The sequence below is a fragment of the Phascolarctos cinereus genome, unplaced genomic scaffold, assembly GCF_003287225.1.
Source record: "Phascolarctos cinereus isolate Bilbo 61053 unplaced genomic scaffold, phaCin_HiC Scaffold_9;HRSCAF=440, whole genome shotgun sequence".
Taxonomy (NCBI): Eukaryota; Metazoa; Chordata; class Mammalia; order Diprotodontia; family Phascolarctidae; genus Phascolarctos; species Phascolarctos cinereus.
The window spans coordinates 46,049,216-46,076,896 of record NW_027556402.1 but is presented as its reverse complement, the minus strand read 5'-3'; the positions used below and the strand labels follow the sequence as shown (position 1 = coordinate 46,076,896).

Here is a 27,681-nt window from a genome sequence, read left to right as displayed (position 1 = left end):
CAAAGTGTACAGTTTTAACATCCCTCTGTAATTTGTATATTAATTCAGCAAATCAGCTAGAATCCATTAAGTACCTTCTGTGTGTCAGGCATTGTGCAGGGGACATTTAAAAACAATATCATACATGGTTTTGAGATTTCAGATTTCTTTTATTTTGTAGGACTGTTCTGCATTTGTACTGAACAGGAGAAATCGAAAGAGAAAAATGTTTCCTTTGAAGGATGCGGAAATAGGTGCCTTTACCTTCTTTGCTTCTGCTCTGCCACATGATGTTTGTGGAAGCAATGGACTGCCTCTGACCCCTAACTCCATCAAAATCTTGGGGCGCTTTCAAATTCTCAAGACCATCACCCATCCTAGACTTTGCCAGTATGTGGACATTTCGAGAGGAAAACATGGTAAGTACACATCTTCTGCCTCCCAGTTTTCATGAAGATTGACTTTGTGTTTGGGAGTATTTCTTACAAACTCATGGAAAGGGATGGGCACTGGGCCTGTGATTCCATTATTATAGGGAACTCCCAGAAGAGAAAAAAATCTCTTCCAGTGCAAATTAGCCTTGCAACTTTTAGTATTCAAGAGATCAGTGAGTTGAACAGGATAACACAGCCAGTGTATTTCAGAGGCGGGACTTGAACTCAAGACTTCTGGCGTTGAGGTCAGCTCTATATCCACTAGAACACTATGTCTCTGTGCAATCCACTCTCTTTGTAGAATAACGATACTATTACCTTACGTATCTATTTATCTTTTTGTGCTTTTTTTAAAGGTGTTTTCATTTCTTTTCATTTAATTTGCTTCTTAGATATCCTTGTAGCATAGGGTAATAACAGCTGTCTTTGCAGGCTTTAAAATTTACAAAGTCTTTTAATTTCATTATCTCATTTGATCACCCAAAGTATCCTATAAGATAGGCAGGCACGTAGTACAGGTATTGTTAGGCCCATTTTTTCAAATTAAAAAAAAAAACAAGCTTGGTAGGATACATTCCCCATGTCATTTAGCTTGTAAGTGTTAGAAGTAGGATTTGAACTCAGGTCCCTTCTAAATCCAAACCCAGGTCTTTTTCTATCATGCTAAAGAGATTGAGATCCAAAGATTAAGTGACATATCCGAGGTCACCTTGGTAGTTATTGGCAGCCAGATTAGAACTTGGACTCCTAGTTTTTATTGCACATGTATGTATTTATATATAGAAGGGTAGAAGGGAAGGAAATAGCTCTTTACTATCTTTCAGTAATAAAAAAGATCAAACTGTCCCTTTCTCTATCTCTTCCTCCCTTCCTCCCTCTTTCTTCTTCTTCCTCTTTCTCTTCCTCTTCCTCTTCCTCTGATTTCAGAGATTTGCACTTGTTTACTCTCCCCCTCTCTTTTCATCCAATTAGAAATCAGATTACCTAATTTTGTATCCTCATTTGTATCCTGTTAATTGCTTTCTTTTGATTAATTGGTCTTATTTTATTTTTCATGCATAAAACTATATCTTCCCCCTGTATTTGGGGTCCAGTGCCAAAGCTAAGGAGGTCTGGTCCTGATTTGTTATGTAACTGGCATGCATTGTTTAATAAATTGATATGCTCAGAAGCTCAAACCTTTGTTTTCTCAGTCATTTCATTTTATACCCACCATACCATGTCACTCCCCTAACTAAAAACAAACAAAAACAAAACCCAACTCTAGTGGCCCCCTATTGCCTCTAGGATAAAAATATAGTCTCTTTTGTTTAGCATTTTTTTGGAGAGTAAGGCAGTTGGGGTTAAGTGACTTGCCCAGAGTCACACAGCTAGTAAGTGTCATGTGTCTGAGGCCAGATTTGAACTTGGGTCCTCCTGATTCCAGGGCTGGTGCTCTATCCACTGTACCACCTAGCTGCCCCTTTTGCTTAGCATTTAAAGCCATATGCAATTTGGCTCCAATGTACCCTTCCAGGTTTATTTCACATTCCTCCTCTTCATGCACTCTATACTCCAGCCAAACTAGCCTCCTTGCTTTTCCTCATTCACAAGATTCCAAATCCCATTTCCTTGATCTTGTACAGGAATGTTACTCTGTCCTGGAATACACTTCCCCATCACCTCTGCCTCTTAGAAACTTGAGTTCCTTTCAAAGCTCAGAAGACGTGTTGCCTCCTACATGAACGAAGCTTGTCCTGATCTCGCAAACTGCTAGTGTTTCTCCTCTAAAATAAAAAAAAATTACCCCATATTTACTTTCTACATTTTGTGTTCATTTGTGTTTTCTCCATTAGATGCAAGGTTCTTGAAGGAAGCAATAGTTCTATTGTTGTCTATAAAACAGCGCCTGACCTAAAGTAGTAGTTTATTGATTAATTAGTTGATTGACTGAACACAGACTAACTTGGCACTGCAATAACCAGGAGTAATTAGTAATTATTAATAATTATTCTTCTGTTCCAATTTGTAAACTTGATAGCACTAATTGCTAAGATAATTTATCTAGTTTCATGATGATGATTTAATTTTAAATAGTTATAAAATTCTTTGGATTCTCATGTCAGTATGTACAAATAATTATATATTCATAAATATAAAGCTTATGTATGACATTTGTGGTTGCCTGCGGTATATAGATCACAGGTTAAACTTATCTAGAAAAGGGGCCACTAATTCATACATAAGGATCCCTGCAGGCTACATGTTGACTTAATATTAAAATGTTATCTCATTTATGTTGTATTTTTATTTATTTTGTTAAATATTTTTCACTTGCATTTTAAGCTGGATCAGGCCACACTAAAAAATGTTGTGGGCTGCATGTGGCCCACAGGCAACTTATTTTATACTGGAAATAGTCCACTAAAAATATATGTAGACAATGTTTAGTGAATAACTGTGGATGAAGTTTTAGGATTTAGCATATCTTTTTATGTTACAACGATTTCAGCAATATCTGATTGAAAAAAATTGAATTTTGACTTTGCTGTCTCCATAATGAACATTAAATATTTTTCAGTGTTGTAGCATCTTATGATTCTGCTTTGGGCTCCACTTTATATCTGGTCTGTACTTGTTATTTAATTGGTATGGGGAATTCTTAATTAGGAAATTCCCTCTGCTAATCCAGATTGGCAGTTTATAACCTGAAACATATGGCCTTAAGAGAATTTCTGACATGTTATAAATACTTTGGATATGAAATCTGTCGGAGTCACTTCAAGGGGCAGAGCCAAGATGGTGGAGTAGAGGAAGCACTCAGCTGAGCTCTCTTGGTATTCCCCTCTAAGCTTTCAAATGTTGACTCAAATTGAATTCTAGAGTGGCAGAGCCAGCAGAAGGTCAGAGTGAGACATTCTTCCAGCCCAAACCAACTTAGGAGGTATGAAGGAATGATCTATGACATTGGGATCGAAGCTGACCTGGAGCCCATGTGGATGGAATACCAGTGGTGAAACTAGGTAGTGGCAACAGAAGCACCAGCAGCTTTGGGAGCTCTCAAGCCAGAGATGGTAAGGAGACTCGGCCTCAGGTCAGAAAGAGATTACAGGGGACTTCTGTGCTAGCGATGGATGCAGGACTGGATGCTGTTTGACTAGGCTCAACCTCATATAGGGTCGCAACCCACAGTTTAAGAAGTATTGAAGGGATCATGAGTGGAAAAAGTTTAAGCCCTGGCCTAGACCCACTTCTGGGTCATAGATTAAGGGTGGAGTAGAGCACTTTTGGTCAAGAGAGAGCAGAGGCCTCGAGGAGCAGTAGCACTTCTGATTCCAAGGGAGCAGGGACTCTAAGGAGCAGTAATGATTGCAATCTCAAAGGATCAAGGTCCCTTCATGGGTAAGAACCAGAGCATAGACTAATGGAGCATGCCACATTGGAAGCATTAAAGACTTCCAAACCCCCAGAACTAGCTCTGAAAACAAAGGCCTCAAGCTTGGGACAGTCTCCTTCTTTCCCAGACACCAAGAACAGAGCCCAACTTTAATACAAAGTTCAAAATCAAGAAATAGGTAAGAAAATGAACAAACAACCAAAAAAAGGACCTGACCATAAAAAAGCTATGAAGATAGTGAAGACTAAGACGCAAACTCAGAAGAAAGCAATAAAGTCGAAACTCATTACAAGCAAAGCCTCAAAGGAAAATATAAATTGATTACAAATCCAATAAGAATTCCTTGAAGAGCTCAAAAAGGATTTAAAAAATCTAATAAGAATGGTAGAGGAAAAAATAGGTAAAGAAATGAGAATTATGGGAAAAAATTATGAAAAGACAATTAATAGCTTGGTAAAACAGTCACAAAAAAATACGAAAGAAAATAACACCTTAAAAAGCAGAATTGGCCAGAAAGAAAGAGAGATACAAAAGCTCACTGAAGAAAAATAATTCCTTAAAAATTAGAGTTGTGCAAGTGGATAAGCTGATGACTCCAGGAGACATCAAAAAACAATAAAACAAAAGTCAAAAGAATGAAAAAAATAGAAAAAAATGTGAACTATCTCTTCAGAAAACAAATGACTTGGAAAATAGATCAAGGAGAGATAATTTAAGAATTTTTGGATTCCCTGAAAACCATGATCAAAGAAAGATTCTAGGGTCTAGGCCCTTTGACTGAATCTAAACTTCGAGGGACAGATCCCCTTAATAAAAACTTTTGTTCTGTAAAACTTGGACTCGGTCTAAAGGCTGTACCCAAGGACCTAGAAGGCCACATGTGGCCTTGAGGCTGCAGGTTCCCCACCTTTGTCCTAGATGTGATATTTCAAGAAATTACCAAGGAAAACTGCCCTGATATCCTAGAACCAGAGGGTAAAATAGAAATTGAAAGAAGGAATCTACTCATCACCCCCTGAATGAGATCCCAAATTCCAGAGCTCCCAGGTCAAAGAGAAAATATTTCAAGAATCCAGAAAGAAACTTTCAAATATTGTGAAGTCACAGTCAGGGTCATGCAGGATTTAGCAGCTGCCACATTAAAGGAGCAGAAGGCTTGTAATATAATATTCTGGAAGACAGAAGAACTAGAATTACATCCAATAATAACCAACCTAGCAAAACTGAGCATAATCCATCAAGGGGAAAAAATTCAATATTTAATGAAATAGAGGATTTTCAAGCATTCTTCATGAAAAGACCAGAGCTAAATAGAAAAAAAAACTAGCAAGGAGATTATAGCAGTATATCACAATTATAGCAATATATCACAAAGATCCACAAAATGACCAGGTAGGATTTAGATCAGGAATGCAGGAATGATTCAGTAATAGGAAAACTGTAAACATAATTGACCATATCAATAACAAAAACAATAAAATCATCTGATTATATCAGAGGCAGAAAAAGGTTTTGGCAAAATTCAATGCCCTTTCCTATTAAGAACATTAGAAAGTATAGGAATAAGTGGAGCCTTTCTTAAAATGATAAATAGTATGTAACTAAAACCAAGAGCAAACATTATCTATAATAGGAATAAAATAGAACCCTTTCCAATAGGGTTGGGGTGAAGCAAGGATGTCCATTATCACTGCTATTGTCAATATTGTAGCTAGAGCAATAAGAGAAGAAAAAGAACTTGAAGGAATAAAAAAAGGCAATGAGGAAACAAAACTATTACTCTTTGTAGATGATATGATGGTATGCTTAGAGAACCCTAGTGAATCAACTAAAATTAGTTGAAACAGTTGACAATTTGTGCAAAGTTGCAAGATACACAATAAACCCACATAAATCATCAGCATTTCTATATACTACCAGCACAACCTGGTAGGAAGAGATGGAAAAATTCCATTTAAAATAACTGCAGGCAATATAAAATACTTAGGAGTCCATCTGCCAAGACAAACCCAGGAACATAATTTTAAAACACAGCTGTAAATAATTAGAGTACTATTAATTGCTCATGAATAGGCTGAGCCAAAATGATAAAAATGTTAATTTACTTATTCATTGCCATACCAATCAAATTCCCAAAGAATTACTTTAAAGAGTTGGAGAAATAATAGCAGAATTCATCTGGAGGAACAAAAGGTCAAGAATATCAAGAGAATAGATGCAAAAAAGAAGTGAAAGAAGGCAGCTTAGCAGTGCCAGATCTGAAAATATATTACGAAGCAATAATCATGAAAGCAGTCTGATACTGTGTAAGAAATACAGTGGTGGATCAATGGGATAGATTAGGTACACAGTACCTAGTAGTAAATGACCACAGTTAATTTAGTGTTTGGTAAACCCAAAGATCTACATTTTGCCTTTTTTTTTTTTTGGTGAGGGGTTAAGTGACTTGTCCAGGGTCACACAGCTAGTAAAGTGTCAAGGGTCTGAGGCCAGATTTGAACTCAGGTCCTCCTGACTCCAAGGCTGAAGCTCTATCCACTGTGCCACCTAGCTGCCCCCAAGATCTACATTTTTGAGATTAAAAATTCAACATTTGACAATTGTTGGGAAACCAGTAAGACATTTTGGAAGAAACTAGGCGTAGACCAACATCTCACAGCATATACCACGATAAGGTTAAAATGGATAAATGATTTATGCAGAAAGGGTAATAGCATAAGTAAATTAGGGGAGCATGGGAAAAAGTACTGGCCAGATCTATGGGTAAACGAAGAGTTTATGACCAGACAAGAGAAAGAGATAATCATGGTAAGTAAAGTAGATAATTTTGATTACTTAGAATTAAAAGTTTTACACAAACAAAATTAATGCAGCCAAAATTAGAAGTAAAATGGGAAATGGAGGCTGGGGGAATCTTCCAGCAAGTTTTTCTGATAAAGACCTCACTTTTCAAATATATAGGGAACTGAGCCAAATTTGTAAAAATATGAGCCATTCCTCAATTGATAAATGGTCAGAGGATATGAACAGGAAGTTTTCAGAAGTCAAAGTGATCAGTAGTCACATGAAAAAAAATGCTCTAAATGACTTTTGATTAGAGAAATACAAGTTAAAACAGTTCTGAGTTACCATCTCACACCTATCAGATTGGTTAACATGACAGAAAAGGAAAAAGGACAGATGCTGGAAGCAGTGCAGAAAAATTGAGACATGAATGCAGTTTTGATGGAGTTGTGAACTGGTTCAACCATTCTGGAGAACAACTTGTAACTACACTCAAAAGACTATAAAACTGTGCATACCCTTTGACTCAGCAATACCACTATTAGATCTGTGTCCCAAAGAGGTCAAGAAAAGGGAAAAGGACCTATTTGTACAAAAAAATATTATATCAGCTCTTTTTTATGGCGGCAAGGAATTGGAAATTGAAGGGATGCTAATCAACTGGGGAATGGCTGAACAAATTGTGGTATATGATTGTATGGAGTACTATTGTGCTATAAGAAATGATGAACAGGATGCTTTCAGAAAAACCTAGAAGGACATATATGAACTGATGCAAAGTGAAGTGAGCAGAACTAGGAGACCACTGTACACAGAAACAGTGATATTTTAAGGATGATCAACTGTGAAAGACTTAGCTACTCTGATCGGGACAGTGATCCCAGACAATTCCAAAGGACTCATGATGAAAAATACCTTGAGAGACAGAACTGATGAACTCTGAATGCAATTGGAAGCATACTTTCTTTATTTTTCTTGTGTGTATGTTTTTTTTTTTTGCATGTGCGTTCTTTTGCAACGTGGCTAATACGGAAATATGTTTTGCATAACTTCACATGTAGAACTGATAGCGTATTTCTTGCCTTCTCAAAGGGTATGATAAGGGCAGTGCATTGGAAGAAGATTTAGAAATTAGAATTTCCAAAAATGAATATTAATTTTTTACATGTAATTGGAAAATATTCAAAAATAAAAATATATTTTGAAAATAAATCTATTTGGGAAATTCCTCTTATTTTGTTTCCTTGTCTGTGAATCCCCCTCTTTCTAAAGTCCCTATTTCTATGAGGGTACTACTGTCTTTCTGGTTATTCAGGTTCCATCATCTTGAAGTTGTCTGGGACAATGAGAGGATTGACTTGCCATGGTCATGTGACCATTATATCAAAGATAGCACTTGAACTCAGGCCTTTTTCTTGTCTCGAAGGTTGTCTCTATATCCACTGCTCTACAATATGTCCCATTTTTCATCATCACCTCAAATAATTCAGGCTGTGGCACAAAGTATTTCTTCTTTTTGTTTTTGATCTATATATAGCTAACATCACTGTAGGATTTTTTTTTTCCCTCTCCCTTTCTTGCTTGGAGTTAGGTGTCACATGTGGTCTGTTTTAGTAATATAGTGTTTTCACATGTGAAGTTAGCTCAGAAGTCAGGCTTCAGCTGTTCTCTGTCTGTCTTTCAGAAGTGATTCAAGATGACCTATTCTTGGAAGCCCACAAAGTTAAAACACTCCATTCAAATGAAATGGCTATTTTTTTTTCTAGAATCAATGAACCAAGACTTTCAGTGAAAGGTGAGGAAGTTTTTGTCATTAAAGGGTTAAAAATGAAGCTTATCGGTTTTCAATTTTAACAAGTTCTCTCTTACTACATCCTGGGATTCAGTGGACTTGGAAACAGGTCAGGGACCATAAATAGTAACTCCATAGTCTTCAGTATGACAATATACAGCCAGGAGACACTTATAAATTATGTCCTTGATATCGACATACTATTTTGCCTTTATTTCTTTTCCTCACAGTGTATGACAACATAAAACAGGGACACTAAATTATTTATGTGAATTGGCAAAAATGAAAATCTAGTTAAAGATCACAGAGTTGGAAGGGATCTGGTATGACTGTCATTCTACACTTACATCTTCAAACAGATGTCTTCAAGCATCCCAAATGAGCTCTTACTGGACTATTTCTTTAGATCTACAAGAAGGTTGATTTTATTGAGTAACCTTATGTATAGCCTGAAGTTCTTCTCTGTGCTTAGCTGCTAAGGAGACATTCATTGTCTTATGAAAACTGGCCCATTGCCTGCTTCCTTATAATAACTCTCCTAAATTTACCTAAATGTTAAGTTACCTTTGCCATATCTTGTTCTCCAAATCTAAAATCTCAACTCCTAAACTCTTTTAAGTGTATCTGAATGTCATGTTAACTTTTGTAATACTCGTGCTATAGTATGATTCCAAGATCTTTTTTTCTTTTGTAATATCTGAAGATAGTAAGTATATTTTAACCATATGCTATTTTTTTAAATAACAAAGAGAATGTTTTTCAAATAGCTGTTCAGAGTTTAAAAGGATTTCTTGAAAAAGGGGTTAACGTTGGAAATGTTGAATTGTTGTATACTTCATTACTTCTGGGACTCACCTTGTCACTGTGCCAAGGACTGTGGTTCTCTAATGTTTAAAAAACCCCAAAACATATAAAGGTCTCATGGACCTTGAAACTTTGGCAAACTCTTCTTCATAATATTTTGAGAGGGATGGATGAAGAGGCCAAATAAACTTTTTATCTTGGGCCAGACAGTTTTTAAACTTCCTCAAAGATTTAGAGGCTTACCTCTGTCAGAGTTTAAAATATAATGAATATGCCTCCCCCCATCACAAATCCTAACTTATTTTTATTTATATTAAAAATGACTGCTCATGCTGGAACCATTATCCCAAATGGACAGTAAAGGCTGTTCTGTGTATTGGTGGTGATGGACAAGGACTCTAGTTACTATACAAGTATTGGTCTCTTTTTGCAGGGTAGATATCAATCAATCAGCAATCAACATGAATTTATTGAGCACCTACTGTATGCTACACAGTATCTTAGTAGTGCCTTGAGGTAATTCAGTGGATAGGATGCCGGGCCTGGATCAGGAAGATGAGTTTAAATTCAGCCTCAGACATTTACTAGCTGTGTGTCCCTGGGCAAGTCACTTAACCTCTGTCTACCTCAGGTTCCTCATTCGTAAAATTGGAATAAAAATAGCACCTTCCTCCTAGGTTTGCTGTGAGAATCAAAAATAATTGTAAAGCACTTAGCTTAGTGCCTGGCATATACCAAGCACTATATAAATATCAGCTATTATTGTTATTATTAATATTAATCATCTCCCAGGATTGTTGTGAGGATCAAAAGAGATCATATTTGTAAAGTATTTAGCATAATGCCAGGCACTAAGGTGCTTGCTTCCTTCTTTTCTAGTCAATTATGATACAAAGACAAAATTGAAACTTTTTTTTTGTTTTGTTGGAGGAAAAATATTCTAAATATGTAATGTATGTAACATATAACCCATGTTATATATTTGTATATAAAAGAAATATAGATTAATTTTGAGGGACATGTGAAGATCAGGAAAGACCTTGTGTAGAAAGTGGCACATAAGAGTTAAATTTAGAAGGAAATTAGAGATTCTTCTTTTTTTTATTTATTTTTTTTTGTGACAAGGCAGTTGGGGTTAAGTGATTTGCCCAGGGTCACACAGCTAGTAACTGTCAACTGTCTGTCTGAGGCTGGATTTGAACTCAGGTCCTCCTGACTCCAGGGCTCATGTTCTATCCACTGCGCCACCTAGCTGCCCCTGAAATTAAAGATTCTTAGAAGCTAAGGAGAGGGATTCCTTTCCAGGCTGGAGGGCAGCTTCTGCAAAGTCACAAAGATGTGTTATGGATGGAGTATCCTTTGTGCAGAATTGTGAGGGGATTGATGTGCAGAAAGATTGGTTTAAACTTGATTGTGAAGACATTGGTGTCAAGTAGATGTGTTTGTATTGTATCCTGGAGGTAATAGGGAGCTTCTTGATCAGGGGAGTGACCTGAGCAGATCAATGGTGTAGTAATATTGATTTGTCAGCTTTGTTGAATATAGAGGGGAGGAAGGGGAAATCTGAGGCAAGGAAACCAATTAGGAGGCTATTGGAATAGTCTGGGCAAAGGATAATAAAGGCCCGAATTAGTGGTTCTATCTATATATTATTAGTATATTCAGCTCTTTCATATTGTGAATTGTGTGCAATGCCTTTTGTCAGAATGAACCGCACCATTTCTGATTTCTGATGTTCATCTTTTTTTATTTATTTAGTATTTTATTTTTCCCTGATTTTATGTAAAAACAGTTTTAACGTGTTTTTTTTTAATTTTGAGTTCCAAATCTCTGCTTTCACTCCCCTCTCCTTGAGAAGGCAAACAAACATGTGTAGACATGCAAAACGTATTTCCGTATTAGTCACGTTGTGAAAGAAAACATAGATTTCCCCCCCCAAAAAAAAACAAGAAAAAAGTTTAAAAAAGGATGCTGCAAGCTGTATTCAGAATCCATTACTTAAGAGTATTTTGGTCATTATTTCTTATGGAAATATATTTCTTGTATTCCATCACGATCGTGTATTACAACTTGTTCAACCTTTCCCAGTTGATGGACATCCCCTCAATTTCCAGTTCTTTGCCACTAGAAAAGAACTGCTATAAATGTTTTTGTATATTTAGGTCCCTTCCCTTTTTGTTTTTTATCTCTTTGGCATATAGACCTAGTAGGGTCAAAGGGTATACATGGTTTTATAGCCGTTTAGGCGTAGTTCCATATCTACAGAATGGAGAATTCAGTTTACAGTTCTACCAATTGTGCATTAGTGTCTCAATTTTTCCACATCCCCTCTAACAATTGTCATTTTCCTTTTCTGTCATATTAGCCAATCTGATAGGTGAGGTGGTACCTCAGAATTGTTTTAATTTGCATTTCTCCAATCAGTGGTGATTTAGAGCATTTTTTCCATATGGCTATAGATGGTTTTGATTACTTCATCTGAAAGCTGCCTGTTCATATATTTTGACCATTTATCAGTTTGACTCAGTTCTCTATATATTTGAGAAATGAGGCCTTTATCAGAGAAATTTGCTGCAAAATTTTCTCACAGTTATATTTGTTAACTTTATTTCCCTCCTTCGTATTTCCCCCCCATTTGTTTTACTCTCTCTCCTTTCACGCTGTCCCTCCTCAAAAGTGTTTTGCTTCTGACTACCACTTCTCCCAAACTGCCCTCCTTTCTATCAGCCCCAACCCCTCCTTCTTTTATGCCCTTCCCCTCCTACATTCCTGTCAGGTCAGATAGTTTCCTATACCCAACTGAATGTGTATGTTATTCCCTCTTTGAACCAATTCCACTGGTTCACTGGTTCCACTGGTAAGGGTCAAGTGTTCCCTGCCACCTCTCCTATCTTTTCTTCCTCCACTGTAAATGTTCTTTTGCGCCTCTTTTATGTGAGATAATTTGCCCCATTCTATGTCTCTCTTTCCCCCAATGCTTTCCTCTTTCTCACTCCTTAATTTTTTTTGATACTCTCATCATATTCAACCCACACCTCTGTCCTCAGTCTTTATACTCCTTTTGACTGCCCTAATAATGAGAGAGTTCTTAGGAGTTACAAAGTATCATCTTCCCATGTGAGAATGTAAACAGTTTAACCTTATTGACTCCCTTATGATTTCCCTTTTCGGTTTACATTTTTATGCTTCTCTTCAGTCTTATATTTGGAAGTCAAATTTTCTATTCAGCTCTGCTCTTTTTATCAGATATGGTTGGAAGTCCTCTATTTCATTGAATACCCATTTTTTCCCCCTGAAGGATTATACTCAGTTTTGCTGGGTAGATAATTCTTGATTGTAATCCTAGCTCCTTTTGCCCTCTGGAATATCATATCCCAAGTCCTCCTCTTCTTTAATGTAGAAACTGCTAAATCTTGTGTTATCTTGACTGTGGCTCCACCATATTTGAGTTGTTTCTTCTGGGCTACTTGCAATATTTTCTCTTTGACCTAGGAGCTCTGGAATTTGGCTGTAATATTCCTGGGAGTTTTCATTTTATGATCTCTTTCAGGAGGTGATTGACAGATTCTTTCAGTTTCTGTTTTATCCTCTGGCTGTAGAATATCAGGGCACTTTTCCTTGATAATTTCCTGAAAGATGATGTCTAGACTCTTTTTTTGATCCTGGGTATCAGGTAGTCCAATAATTTTTAAGTTGTCTCTCCTCAATCTATTTTCCAGGTTAGTTTTTTCTCCATTGAGATATTTCACATTTTCTTTTATTTTTTTTTCATTCTTTTGATTATGTTTTATTGTATCTTCATGTCTTGTAAAGCCATTAGCTTCCACTTGCTCAATTCTAATTTTTAAGTAATTATTTTCTTAAGTGAACTTTTTTAAACCTCCTTTTCTGTTTGTCCAGTTCTACTTTTTAAGGAGTTCTTTTCTTCAGTGAATTTTTGGACCTTTTTTCCCACTTGACCAATTCTGCTTTTTAAGGAGTTCTGATTAGATTTTTGTACCTCTTACTATTTGGCCTATTCTGATTTTTAAGGTGTTATTTTTTTTCCAATTTTTTTGTGCTTCTTTTACTAAGCTGTTGACTTTTTTCATGATTTTCTTGCATCATTCTCATTTCTCAGTTTTTCCTCTACCTCTCTTACTTGATTTTTAAAATCCTTTTTGAGTTCTTCCATGACCTAAGACCAATTCATATTTTTCTTTGAGGCTTTGGTTGTAGGAGTTTTAACTTTGTTGTCTTCTTCTGAGGGTGTGTTTTAATCTTCCTTGTCTTCGTAGTAACTTTCTATAGTCACATTTTTTTTTCCTGTTTGTTCATTTTTCCAGCCTGTTTCTTGACTTTTAGCTCTGTGCTAAAGTGGGGCTCTTGAGGGTGCACTGTCCCCAGCTTCAGGGCTTTTGTGCTGCTGTTTTTAGGGATACTTCCACAGACCTGAAGTTTTCAGTTCTTCTAAGGAGAGGTATGTTTACTATTCTCCGGGCCTATGCTCTGGCCTGTGAGTGATCACAAGCACTCTTTTCAGCCCTGGAAATGTGATCAGGGTCCCCAATCCCCTGTGGCCACAAGCTCTGGTATGCTAGTGCTCCTCCTTGCCCTGGGACTGCCACCCAGGACTGTGACTCAGATCTGAGTATGGTCCAAAGCAAAGGAGTCCTGCCCCCAGTGCCAGCAAAGGGACCCTGTAATCTTCTGTCCAGTCATCTGACCCCCTTACCATCTGTGTCCTTAGAGCTCCAGAAGCAGCCACTTCCAGTACATACATAGTAGCTCCCAAGGCCTGTTCCTGATTTGTTGGGTCTTGGTTTGCTCTGGCACAGCCTGCACTGGACTGTACTCTACTTTCACCCTGGGGCAACAGATCTATGCTGCCGATCTTGCAAGTTTTCTTGGGCTGGAAAATTGTTTCATCCTGTGCTTTTGTGGGTTCTGCCAACCCAGAATTTGTTTTGAGGCATTATTTAAAGTTATTTTGAAAGGAATTTGGGAGAGTTCAGGTGAATTCCTGCCTTTTCTCTGCCATGTTGGCTCCATCCCCCTCTGACGTTAATCTTAATGTTGCTCTTTCTGCCTTGAATTTCATGATCATGTTGAATTACATACTTTTGCCTCAGCTTTTTCCTTTCAGTCACAAGTTGAATTTTCTCCTCTTATTTCTCAGAATTCTTCACATTTTTTGCTTTTGGCCAGTGATTGTGAATCTCCTGCTTTAGGCCATTGGCTGTGACTTACTGGTTTTTTTAACTGTCTGTTAGTAATGCTGTTAGTTAATAATTTGGCCAATTCCTCTGTTCTTCTTTCCCATTCATATTCCCATCTCCAGGGGTCATCTGTAGGTGTGTTATTCTTGTTTGTTTTCAGTCATGTCCAGCTCTTCATGACCCCATGGACTGGAGCACACCAGGCCCTTCTATTCACTACTGTCTCCTGAATCTTTAGAAATATATCCAATCTCTAGGCTTAGAGTACTTTAATCGGTGGCATATTGGATAGGGCACTGGGCCTAGAATTGGGAAGACCTGAGTTGAAATCCAGCCTCAGACCTTGGGCAAGTCATTTACTTCTTTCTGCCTTAATCTACTGGAGAAGGAAATGGCAAACTTCTCCAGTATATTTGCCAAGAAAACCCTATGGACAGTAATGGCCTTCTGTGGTCCAAAGGGTCACAAAGAGTTGGACACAAATGAATGACTGAGCAACAACAAAATTAAAGGAGTAAGCATATTTCTTAGATGTAGAGGTCCTTGAATCTTGTAAATTTCTTTCATCCTCATTTCTTCAGGAAAAATTTCTGAAATATTATTTTCTAGGTTCTTATGACTTGGGGGTGGGAACAAGGAAAAAAATGAGAAAAATGGTGTTTTGCAATGTTACCTTAAAGTCTTTCTCTTAGAATAACTAGAAACCACTTAGGTATAGATACAAATTCATGCTTGTATGAAAACTGTATTACCTGAGAATGAAGCTATTTCCAAACATGAAGCAAACTAGATAAATGTGAGTGTGATTAGGTAGAATCTTACCATTAGACTGAAAGTGCTTCTAGGTCCAAGCAAACCCTCTAGCTTGAATGATGATACTTTTAAAAAGAAAACTTTCTTTTAAAGTGAGTATGTACAAAGTACATAATGATAATAATGATGTATGATAATTTTATTATTGAAAATCCAGTATTTTTATACTAAATATGAGAACGTTGTGGTAAATAGAGCCCTCTGTCATTCATCTGATCAATTCAGGAGCATCAGACAATTCAATTTCCTACCATTTCTGTTTTGTTCAGTTTAGTGTTTACCCTATTCATGTTAAAATGAACTGATTTTTTAAAATCCATACCGGAAACTATAAGCACTAGAGTATGCTCATGGACTCTTTGTGTGGTTTATTCCTTGGCTAATGAGAAGTTGTGTTAACCAAATGTAACATTGGATTTTGTTTTGCTTTAATCAGAGAGACTGGTGGTGGTAGCTGAGCACTGTGAAAGGAGTCTGGAAGAATTACTCCGAGGGAGGAAACCTGTGAGGTACTGTGGAATATCAGGATGATGAGGAGAGGGAAGGGTAAAAACTGGCAAAAGAAAAAGCATTTTAAGTGAAAACTACAGAGCATTGTGTTTTTTTAATTGCTTAATTGCAAAATCCAGGGGCATTTTTTTTAATTTTAGGAAATTTAATTCACATACGTTATAGATGTTCAGTCTTAACATTATCCAGGGCTCAGGAAATGTCACTGAGGCATGTTCAAACTGCTGAACAACTGCGTTTTTAGGAGAATATGTTTGCAAATGTGAAGTCTCTCTAGTGCTAGGCATTTTAAGGATTTGAGAGAGAGAATACTATGATTTGCTTCTTTATTTGCCTAAAGTAGTTTATTTGATTCACCATTATTTATAAACCAAGATGACTGTCTATGGTATTTAACTGAAAAAGAATATATCTTGGAGGAAAAAAAAGCTAGCTCTTTAAGGTTTCTACAGTATTTTGCATGTTATCTCATTTGAGCCTCAAAACAATCCTGTGAGGAAGGTGCTATTATTATTTCCATTTTACAGATGAAGAAACTGAGGCCAAGTGAGGTTAAGTGACTTGCCCAGAGTTATGAAGCCAGGAAGTCTCTGAGGCAGGATTTGAATTCAGGTCTTCATGACAACGAATCCAGCATTCTCTACTCTCCAGGAAAGCATCATTCCAGAGTTACCAGGTCAAGGGGAAAATATTACAAGCAGCCAGGAAGAAACAATTCAAGTATTGTGAAACCATAATTAGGATAGCACAAGATTTAGCCGCTCCTACATTAAAGGATCGGAGGGCTTGGAGTATGATATTCCGGAGGTCAAAGGAGCTAGGATCAAATTTAATTCATGAGGGGGAAAAATTGACATTCAATAAGATAGAGGAATTTAATTCATTCTTGAGAGAAGACCAGAGCTAAATAGAACATTTGACTTTCAAATACAGGACTCAATGAAAGGTAAACAGGAAAATGAAGTCATAAAGGACTTATTAAAGTTAAACTGTTTACATTCCTACAAGGAAAGATGATATTTGTAACTCATAAGACCTCATTATTAGGGTAACTAGGAGTATATGTAGACAGAGGGCACAGGTGTGAGTTGAATATGAAGGAATGGCATCTAAAAAATAAATTTAAGGGGTGAGAGAGGAATATACTGGGAGAAAGAGAAAGGGAGAGGTAGAATGGGGTAATTATCTCACATAAAAGAGGCAAGGACAAGCTTTTATAGTGGAGGGGAGAGGGGGAAGGTGAGGAGGAGTGAGTGAACCTTACTCTCATCAGAATTAGCTTAAAGAGGGAATAACATACCCACTCAATTGGATATAGAGGGGAACAGGATAAGAGAAGGAGGGGTGATAGAAGGGAGGGCAGATTGGGGAAGGGGTAATCAGAAGCAAACAGTTTTGAGGAGGGGCAGCGTCAAAGGAAGAATACAATAAACGGGGGGGCCAGGAGAGGGAAATATAGTCCTTTACAACATGACTATTATGAAAGTTGCATGACTGCACATGTATAACCTATATCGAATTGCTTGCCTTCTCAGTGAAGGAGGGAGTGGGGGGGGGAAGGGAGAGAATTTGGAACTCAAAGTTTTAAATACAAATGTTAAAAAATTGTTTTTTACATGAAACTGGGGGAAAAAATTTTAAAAAATGAATTTTAAAAAATTCTAAAAAACAAAAAGTAAGTATCAGCATTGTGTATGTGTCCATTAGGAATATGTTAGGAGTATTAAAGCCTTGGAAGAGCTGGTAAAGAAAGTTAAGGACAAAAAAGAGTTTTGTTTTGAGCTTAGGTGGAACATGGTGTTTTAACAGATGACCGAAAGGAGGCAGAACAAGCAACTCAACTCTTACTTTGCTTCTGTTTTCTCTGCCAAAGAGAAGCCTTTTTGGACTATGATGGGTCAAAAAATGGCTGGTAGGAAACGAGGAGCTGAGAGGAAAGAGTAGTAGGATGATATTGGGAGAGTGTCTAGCTTCTCTTCAGTAATTACGGAGCCCGTGTCCTGGGAGTATGGCTGTTGTGATTTCTAAGCCATTGCCTCTGAATTGTCTTTGATCATGGAGAAAGGGAGAAGCGTCACAAGATTGCAGAAGGGCAAATATTCTCTCTCTCTTTTTTTTTAAATGGAAAAGAATGGAATCTGTGCACCATAGGCCATTGAATTAGATTTCAATTCCTGGCACAATTGTAGATGTTATTAGAAGGTTGGTTAGTGAACAATTAGGAAAGGAAGAGGTAATCGCAGAAAGCCACTGTGGCTTCAACAAAGAACAGGTCAGATCACAAACATAATTTCCTTTAAAAAAAATTTTTTTTTTGGTAGGCTTACTAGACTAGTAGGTAAGGGACATGCAGTAGATGTAGTTGACTTAGATTTTAGCAAAGGACTTGATTCTCAATCTGTTGAGATTTGGGCTAGCCCTGGGTTGGGGAACCTGCAGCCTCAAGGCCACATGTGGCCCTCTAGGTCCTCAAGTGTAGCCCTTTAACTGAAATCAGACTTCACAGAACAAATCCCTCCTCTTTTTCTGCTTCAAGACTCCTATATACATATCTTGGCATAATACACACATAATTACTTAATGTATCCTGGAGCAGAGGGAAAGAAGGTGGTCCAGTTGTCCTGTTGGAACTCATGTTGGGAAGTTGGGGAAGGTTGTATCTCAAGGAATAGAACCTACCAAGTGGTAGGTACCAAGAGGAGTGTTAGCTCCAGATTCTCTAATCACAAATTCCTCTGGTCTTAACAGCTTTTGGGAATAGGTCATCAGAAGTCATAGTCTGGAGTTTATAAGTCTATGTATATCAAGGATCACTTAGGTTGGGGATAGATTAAAGATTATGCCTTTTGTACTTAACTGTTCTGTGTACATACATCCTCCTCTCCCCCTAATCAGCCTAAAAAATGGACTTAATCTCATTTGTTTACCATTAGAAAAGACCTTTTAAGTAGGTGTATCCTGTCTCCTTTCTTTGCCCTTCAAGAAAAAAAAAATCTTCTCACCTTTTTATCCTTTGACAAGGAATTAAACCAAACATTTCATTCCACATTAAAAATTAAAGCTATAAAAAGCAAATGTCTCACTAAGGCAGTGTTTGCAGTGAAGCTGATTGACTCTAAACCTAAATTGAAGGGAGCTTACACAAATGCAGAAGACTAAAACCCATTTGTTCCCCAGCAGCCAAGGGCTCAAAAGATATAAAGAAGTAATTCTCAAAAGAAAAGTAGAAAACTGTTAGCAACCACCTGAAAGAATGCTCCAAACCTCTAATAAGAAAAAAGCAACTCTGAGATTTCACTTCACACCCACCAAATGGGCAGAGATGAAAAGATGAGCATACCACAGAGAGACAGTCACACTAATGCATTGTTGGCGAAATTGTGAATTAGTCCAACCCAAGGGTGGGGAGGGAACCTTCGGCCTTGAGGCTACATGTGGCCTTCCAGGTCCTTGGGTGCAGCCTTTTGACTGAGTCCAAGTTTTACAGAACACATACTTTTATTAAGGAGATTTGCCCTGTGAGGTTTGGATTCAATCAAAGGACCACATTTGAGGACTTAGAGGGCCATGTGTGACCTTGAGGCCACAGGTTCCCCACCCAATTTTGAAGTATGCTAAAATAGGGAGCAGGAATGTGGCCATTTTCCATCTTCTTTTCCAGCATGCAATGGATGGTTGATAAATGCTTATTGAATTGAATGTTTGTTGAAGGAGAACATAAGTTGGAGACCGGAGATGTTGAGCCCACCGCTCAATCATCAAGCATTTATTAAGTGCCTACTCTATGTCAGGCACAGTACTGGGGTACAAAGACAAAGATGAAACTGTCCCTGCTTTAGAGGACCAACTTGACAGTTTGTCAGTTTTGCCTGCTATGCACAAATATCAGAAGATGCATAGAGGTATTTTTGTCAGGCAAGACTATACAGGTTAGTGGGAACCTTGCCACTAAACTGCATGATAAAAATGCACATTGCTTAATGATTTAAAAAGTTGAGAGTCCCCTCCCTGTCTTTTCTTTTTTCTTTTTTTAATTGGCCAACTTCATCATTGAGGAGCTGTCCCCAGAAGGACTATTAATTAAGATATCACCATTTTGGGATTAGATCTGGTAATAAAGTAGCATGAGCCAATATTTTCCTTGTACTTTTCAAAATATAGCCAACCCCCAACCTTCAATATCTGCTTTGTTGGAGAGAGTTTCATTAGTAGGCAGAAGTGATTTTGACAGGATCAGTTCCAGGTTATATTATCTGATTCATTCATCTAAATTAACTTTGTTGAAAATTATCTGACTTTTCCCACATATTTAGATTGCATTAGTCTCCAATAACAGAGCTGGTCCCATATGCAGAGTTGGTGTCCATACTATTGTAATTAATTTCGTAACTTGTTTATAGAAAAGTGAGAAGCTGCCCTTATGGTTTATAAATCAATTCTTTCCACGCCTGCCAAAAATATAAGTCCTCTGCACCTGTATGAAAGGCTGATATAAAATCAACAGGAAATCTCCGATTAAGTTAGGGTTGCAATTTAAGACATGTGACTTTGGACTGTCCATCTGTCCATAGCTGTTGCAAAGCTGCAGGCTGCCAGCTGTCAGGTTGCATGCATTTGGGGCAGCTTTTATTATGTTAGGAAAGAGAAGGGAATAAGCTTTTATTAAGCACCTACTATGTGCTGCATATTGTGCCAAGCACTTTACAGATATCTCTTTTGATCCCCACAATAAATCTAAAAGATAGGTGCTATTATTTTCCTCATTTTGCAGTTGAGGAAACTGAGGCAGATGGAAATTAAGTGACTTGCTCAGGGTTAAGTGACTCATTCTGTGTCAGAGCTGGGCTCCAGACCTGGTGATTTCCCAGCCCAAACCTATTTACACTGGACTGTGCTGTCTTGACTCTTGTCATTGATAGGGCTAGAATTAGGACATGCCAATAAGAATAATATACATTTACATGGTGTTTTCAGGCTTTAAGTGGACTTTGCTCACAATAACCTTGTGAAGTGTGTAATGAAAGCATCATTATCCTCTGACTTTATCCTGCCTCCAAGTTCAGCACTGTCTCCCATAGAAAACAGCATCATCTTTTAGGCTGATGTTACTTACTTTATGGCAGATATAGCACTTAGCTGAGCAGCATTATTTTATCACTGTACATTTTAGTAAGTGGAGATAGCAGTGTAACGCAGATGAAAACTCTTCTGTAGTTCTAAAGCCCAGTAGAAATTGGAGATTCTCCACATCTTTCCAGTTCCGGTGTTCTTAAGGCCGTCTGGAAAACATGTGCCACATAAACACTAAATAACAATCATCGCAGCTGTGACCTAGAGATATTATCAAATCAAACTGCTCTCTAACTATAGGAAAGAAGAGTCATCTCTGGTACTTGTACAAATTATCCACCAAGCTGCTAGAAAGCACGTAATTCCCCTTCTGTCTCCTATGGTGCAGCCAAACAGGATGAGATGGAAGGGAATTGGCTTTGGTGGAGAGCCAAATGTCTTTCCATTGGCTTTTATAAATTACCTGTGCCAGGGTTCAACTTTGCCAGGTTCCATCTCCAGTTTCTGCAAAATGGACAAAATTAATCTGCCTGCAAATTGAGAAGCGTCGAATTAAAGAAAGCTCCCTGAACCGGCCGGTCTCAATAAGAAGGAAATAACAGAGCTGTGGGGTATCTTGTTCGAAGTATTCTTAGATTCAGTGCCTGAAAGTCTACTTATAACTGATGCCCTAAAAATGATAGTCAAGGCATTGAAAAGGGGGAAAATACAGGTGGCACAATTTAGATCTCAAGGTCTCTTCAGAATATTAAGCAAGAGACTCTAATTGTGCCTATTCATGTGAGCAGGAGGAGTTGTGTGTTTTTATACCCATGTGCTACTCTGAAATCATCCTCCTTGTGTTCTGTCACTCCGTGTTCATGCTTTTTCTCAAATCCATAAAAGTGACAGCAGATATAACACATAGATATTCAGCAGACTTTTGGCACTTAGAGTTTTTGGATTGGCCTTCAGTTTTCAAGGTGGGGGTTGGGGGGTGTGTGTGCAGGGATATTTCTTTCTTTAATAAAATGTAGTTATCTTATATTTCTCCTGTTTTGGTTTTGAAAACAGAACCATCAGTTTTGCAGGGGTATAGTGTGTTATACATAGAGACTTTGATGGGAAGCAGATGATGTCTGCAGCTGTTTACTAACTTGATGGAAAACATGATCCAGCTGACTTAGATGAGTAAGTTTTATTTGCCCTTATTAAACAATTGCCTACTCACTGAATCAGAAACCCCCAAAAGTCTCTTGGACCCTTTTGGGATAAATTCAGTCCAATGACTGGACAGCCACGGGTTTCAGTTGTCTGAAAAAGATAGTCTGATCATAGAATTTAAGTTTAGGGGAAGTAACTAGTGGAAGCAGAGCTTTCCTGCATCATATTGTTGAAGGTCCCAGGTGCCCTTTATTTCAAATTAGATCTGTGTACTAAAGTAAACTTAGGATTTCTGTAATAAAGATCCATTTTTCTTCCCATTTCACCAGTTTCATTTAAAGTAGAAAAACAAGACAATAAAGTTTAACTGCTGCATGTTAGCACTGAATGTGTTATAAATTAAGATTTTCTATCTCATTGCATGGCATGAATTGTACTTTTCAGTGTATTATGGTGACCTAGAAATTCCCTTTTGATACTTTGCCAGAGGTTTATTTCCTAACAAGATATGTTTTGGTGAAAGTTTGTTGCTAGTCTAAACCTTAGTCATTTGTTTATGTAATTCCCAGAGCTGCTTTTCTTAATAATAGAGTCATTTGTTTGGTTTTGGTAATTAGGAGAAACAGAAGTTGTCCTTGATTACCAAAAATGGGATGAAGGGACAAAGGAGGAGGAGGAAGAGTGAAATGCTTTTAATCATAGATAAGTACTTTATATAGTCATATTGTTTTTAGGTGAACTAAATCGAGCTTTTAATATAAGGCTGTATTTTTATAAATGGCTATATAGTCATAGCAGTTAACATTTGAACATCTGAGTATTATTTTATTTCTTGGCCAATGTTGTTAAAGTAGTATAGCTCTGTATTTATAGTCACTATCTATAAAGAAAATGATGGATAATTGGTAGAAAATTTTAATGAAGATTTGGACCTTTATACCACTCTTGTATCACTTTGGATCCAGTGTGCTATCCATAATCCTTCTTAGCACTGTCATCCCACAAATCTGACAAACATGCTACCCTTGCCCTTATCCAAGTCATTGATAAAAAAATTTTTTTAATTTTAAATTTAAAAAAATTTTTAACTTATGGCATAAAATGAGCATTTCCGTAACAGTATAATAAAAAAAAAATGATTGCACATGAAACTGTGAGTCTGTCGTGCCCAACTTCCTATTCGTTTTAAATGTCAAAGGGCACAGGATTAAGAATGAAATGTAGTTTCCAGTCACTACGATTTGGTTGTGGCCATTTAATCAGTTTTTAATCTGATGCAGAGTGAAATGAGCAGAACCAACATAACAATTTATACTTTGACTTCACTGTTGTAAAACTGAGCAATTTGAAAAGATCTAAGAATTCTAATTAACTAAAGCAGAGGTGTCAGACTTGCTGCTACTGCTGACCAGTTCCAGATTAAAATATAATTGGGATGTGTTTCACAAAATAAATTAAGAATGCAGCAGAACATTGATAATGTTAATTGTGATTTTCTAAGTCAGTATGCCCCCTGGCTTCTATTTGAGTTTTACGTTATTGATCAACTTTGATTCGAGAGAGAATCTTATTCCAGATCAAGAACACAGCCTATCTTGTGACAAAGAGATGATAGATTAATATGTAGAATAAGAAATGCATTTTTGAACATGACCAATGTGGAAATTTCTTTTGCTTTACTGTGATGCAGGGGTTCTGAACTTTTCTTTTTCCTTCCTTCCTTCCTTCCTTCCTTCCTTCCTTCCTTCCTTCCTTCCTTCCTTCCTTCCTTCCTTCCTTCCTTCCTCCCTTGCTTCCTTTCTTTCTCTTTCTTTTTCTTTCTTTCCCTCCCTCCCTGCTTCCCTTCTTCTTTCATCTGTCTTTCTATTTTCTCCCCCAGTTGATAAGGGCAGGTGGGAAGGAAGGGCAGGTGGGAAGGAAGAAAAAAATGAATGCTTGATAATTGGGAAAATTGTTGTGGTTTTTTTTTTAATCCCATATCTTACTATCTCCCTTTTTATTCCACCTAATCCAAAGGACATTCCTGTGTTGGAGAGAAGGGAAGCAAAAATAAAAGAGTTGAGTAGCTTTGCCTTCTTTCTGTTGTCTGTTATTTCCCCTTCCTTCCTGAGCAGGCAGTGGTCCTATCCCTCCTTGGGTCCTTTACTTTTCCATGATGTTCCTTTTTGCTTTCCTCGTTAGCCTCAGCTGATTCTAAGCATTGGTGTCCTCATATTCTTTTTTCCCCCAGTAAGTATTTATCTCTTGATATATAGTTTTACTTGCTACATATAAGTAATAATCTTAGGTTATAAGGATATAGTGGTGTTGGTTACAGCAAATATACTTATTGCAGCACCACAGAACCTTGGGGCTATATGGGATCTCTGATGGATTCTAGTTTTACCCGAACTGACCCCCCCTAGAATATTCCCCTCAATTAATCATCGAGACATCTTGGAAACCTCCATTGATAGATAGCTCATTAATGCCGTTGGCCATCCTGGGTATGGATTAAAATGACCGTCTGCCTGTATTATGATGACACTCTCCTTTCAGTCCTATTCACTTTCATGCTTTCCACCCTCCAGTCCACCTTGCAGTGAATGCTGCTATGGTAGTTTTTCTTAGGGGTCTAGTTGTACCACTCATCAGCTCAGAAATGGCTCCCTATTTCTCACTAAGTGAAGTTCAAATTTCTCTGTCAAGCATTTAGTACATACCATAGTATTGGTCCTTTTTAGCTTTGTTTTATAATTGCTTTCCTTTGTATGTGACGTGCTGGGCTGTGTGTTTTCCTGACATTCTTTTTTAAAATTCAACTTTATTTTATTTTTAGATCAACATTCTCTCCTCTAAACCTCCCCACCAACACCTTGAGAAAGCAAGAAAAATAGGACCCATTACAAACATTCATTGTCAAGCAAAATAAATTCTTGCATTGACCTTGTTCCCTACCGCCCATCTCCCCAAATAAAACAAAACAAATAAAATGAGCCTCCGTCAGCACTGAGTTCATCATCTCCCTATCTGGAGGTAGGTAGCCCATTTCATCATGAATTCTCTGGGATTGTGGTTGCCATGGTGGTCAGAGTTCCGAAATCTTTCGATTATTTGGTCTTGCTATCATTCTTACGAGATCACAGTGTATCTTTGTATTCATCTGCCATTATCTGTCCTTGCTTCTGTCCTCTGTATATGTTCTGTTAAAATCCAAGACGGTTGATAAGTTCTCCGGGTATCTACGTTGCTCCCTTTCTTTTCTCCCTTTTTGGACTTGTTTTGCTTTGTGGCTTTAGAATTTCATTCTTGAGAGCTCCTTATCTTGCCTGAATGGATTTCCCTTCTCCATGTGATCTAACCTTTTTTTTCTTTGAATGTTTTGAAATCTACTCTTTCCAAATAAAGTCACCTGTTGAGACTATACCCACTGTTCTCTTTCTCTATGAAAAATTAAAACATGAAGTGGTCAGTCTTTCAAAAGATTATTATCACTTGGAGCTCAGAAATCATTTTTTTTTGTTAGTGTGAATCAAGTCCACACCAGTTCCTCCACTTTTTGAAAGATGAAATTATCATTAAGTCAGTCAGTCATTAAGTATTTAATAAGTCCTACTTTGTCTTGGTCACTATGCTAAGCCCTGAGAATACAAGGGAAGGCAAACAACAATCCCAGCTGTCTTGGGACAGCTAGGTGTTGTAGAGGATGGAGCATTAGCCTTGAAGTCAGGAGGACCTGAGTTCAGATCTAGCCTCAGATACATAACACTCACTAATTGTGTGAGTCTAGGCAAGTCACTTAACTTCAATTGCCTAACCCCCTCCAAAAAAAAAACAAACCAAAAAACCCAATCCCAGCACTCAAGGAGCTCTTAGTCTAATGGGGGAAACTATGCAAATAATTATTTACAAACAGAATTAATAGGAGGTAATCAATAAAAGAAGGGAACTAGCAATAAATGGATCAGTAAAGTCTTCTTGTAGAAGATGAGATTTTAAATGGGAACTGAAGGAAGTCGGAAACCATGAGGTAGAGATAAGGAGAGGAGGAGCATTCCAGGCATGGGGAGCACCTAGGGAAAATGTCCAACTGGAGATGGAGTGTCTTTTGCAAGAAATAACAAGGAGAACAAAGAGCAAGGATCACAAGTATAAGATGAAAACAAGACTGGAAAGGTAGAAGGGGGCCAGGTTGTGAGAGCTTTGAATGCCAAACAGAGGATTTCATCTTTGATCCAGGAGGTGAAAGGAAGCCGCTAGAGAGTATTATATAGGAGTAGGGACATTGTCAGACTTGTATTTTTAGGAAAATCGCTTTGGAAACTCAGGGGAGGATGAATCGGATAAGGAGGGAAAGAGAGTAGAGAATGACACCTAGATTATGGGCCTGGGTAACTGTAAGAAGAGTAGTGATCTAGTCAGTACTAGAGAAGCTCAGAAGGGGAAATGGCTTTGGGGAGAAGATGAATTCAGTTTTGTATGTGTTGCAAGACCTCCAGTTTGAGATGTCCAGTGAGCATTTGGAGATTCTTGTCTAAATGTTAGTAGAGAGGTTGGGGATGGATAAATAGATTTGAGAATCATCAACATAAAGATGATCATTGAATCGAGGGGAGCTGATGAGAATACCAAGTAAAATAGTATAGAAGAAGAAGAGAAGAGAATCCTTTAGTGGTCATGACCTGGGTGGAAGATCCAGCAAAAGTCACTGAGAAGGACTGGTCAGAGAGGAGTCAAGAAAAAGTAGTGTCATGGAAACCTAGACAGAAGATAGGATTAAGGAGAAGAGAATAATGGAGTGTCAGAGGCTACAGAGAGGTCAAGAAAGGGTGAGAATTGAAAGAAGGCTATTAGAGTTTTCACTTAAGACATCATCTCAGGTAACTTTAGAGAGAGCTATTTTAGTTAAATGAGGATGAAAGCCAGATTACAGCAGGTTAAAAAGGATGAGAAGAAAGGAAGTGGGGGTACCTGTTGTAGATGGCCTTCTTACAAAGTTTTGTCCACAGAAAGGTGAAGAGATATGGGACTATGGCTAGTAGGGATGAATAGGTCACATGAGGGTTTTTTGAAGATGTAGGTGGGGTAACAAGGGTGTTTGTAGGCTTTAGGGAAGCAGGCATTAGACAAGAAGAGATTGAAGATAAATGAGAGGGTGGGAATGATGGAGGAGGAAATCTTGAGAAGACAGTATGGTTGGGATTCCTTGTGCACATAGAAAGGTTTACCTTGTTAAGGAGAGAAGGGTGAAGAAGGAGATAAAGGCAAAAGGCACCCAGATGATGTAAAATGAGGAGGAGAGGGAAAGAAGGAGCTCACAATGAATGGTCTTAATTTTTCAGTAAAATCAAGGCTTTCAGCTGAAAGAGTAGGGGGAGGGAGCTATGGGAGGTTTGAGGAGGAGTAGAAGGTTTAGAAAAGCCACTGTGGTGAGTGTGAGATAGTGACTTAATGTTCATTGTTGTGAGTTTTCAGTTTTGTCTGACTCCTTGTGACCCCATTTGGGGTTTTCTTGGCAAAGATACTGGACTAGTTTGCCATTTCCTTCTCCAGCTCATTTTACAAATGAGGAAACTGAGGCAAGAAGGGAAAGGCTTGCCCAGGATCACACAGCTAGTAAGTGTCTGAGGTAGAAATTGAACTCAAGCCTTCCTGACTCTGTGATGAGGCTCTATCCATTCCTTATTCAAAGAAGAACAGAAAAGGCTGACTCAGTGTGAAACTGTGCGTCTCTGCTACATGCAGCTTGATTTTGGTTGTGGCGGTGTTTTGGTTTACTTTGGTACTAGCTGGTTGAGG

The 27,681-nt window shown here is 37.8% G+C and overlaps 1 protein-coding gene across 3 annotated transcripts in view; it reads left to right on the top strand.

The window, feature by feature from the left end:
- The window catches only part of TBCK (TBC1 domain containing kinase), a 259,078-nt gene that overhangs the window by 8,109 nt on the left and 223,288 nt on the right, over positions 1 to 27,681 (top strand). For 2 of the 3 annotated variants that reach the window (XM_020974731.2, XM_020974730.2), the window contains exons 2-3: positions 161 to 398; positions 15,617 to 15,689. In XM_020974731.2, coding sequence (XP_020830390.1) covers positions 206 to 398; positions 15,617 to 15,689 — 266 coding nt within the window. In that variant the 5' untranslated portion in view covers positions 161 to 205. Of the gene's footprint in view, positions 1 to 160; positions 399 to 15,616; positions 15,690 to 27,681 lie in introns of those variants that run through there. The other variant, XM_020974732.2, reaches the window with a different exon arrangement.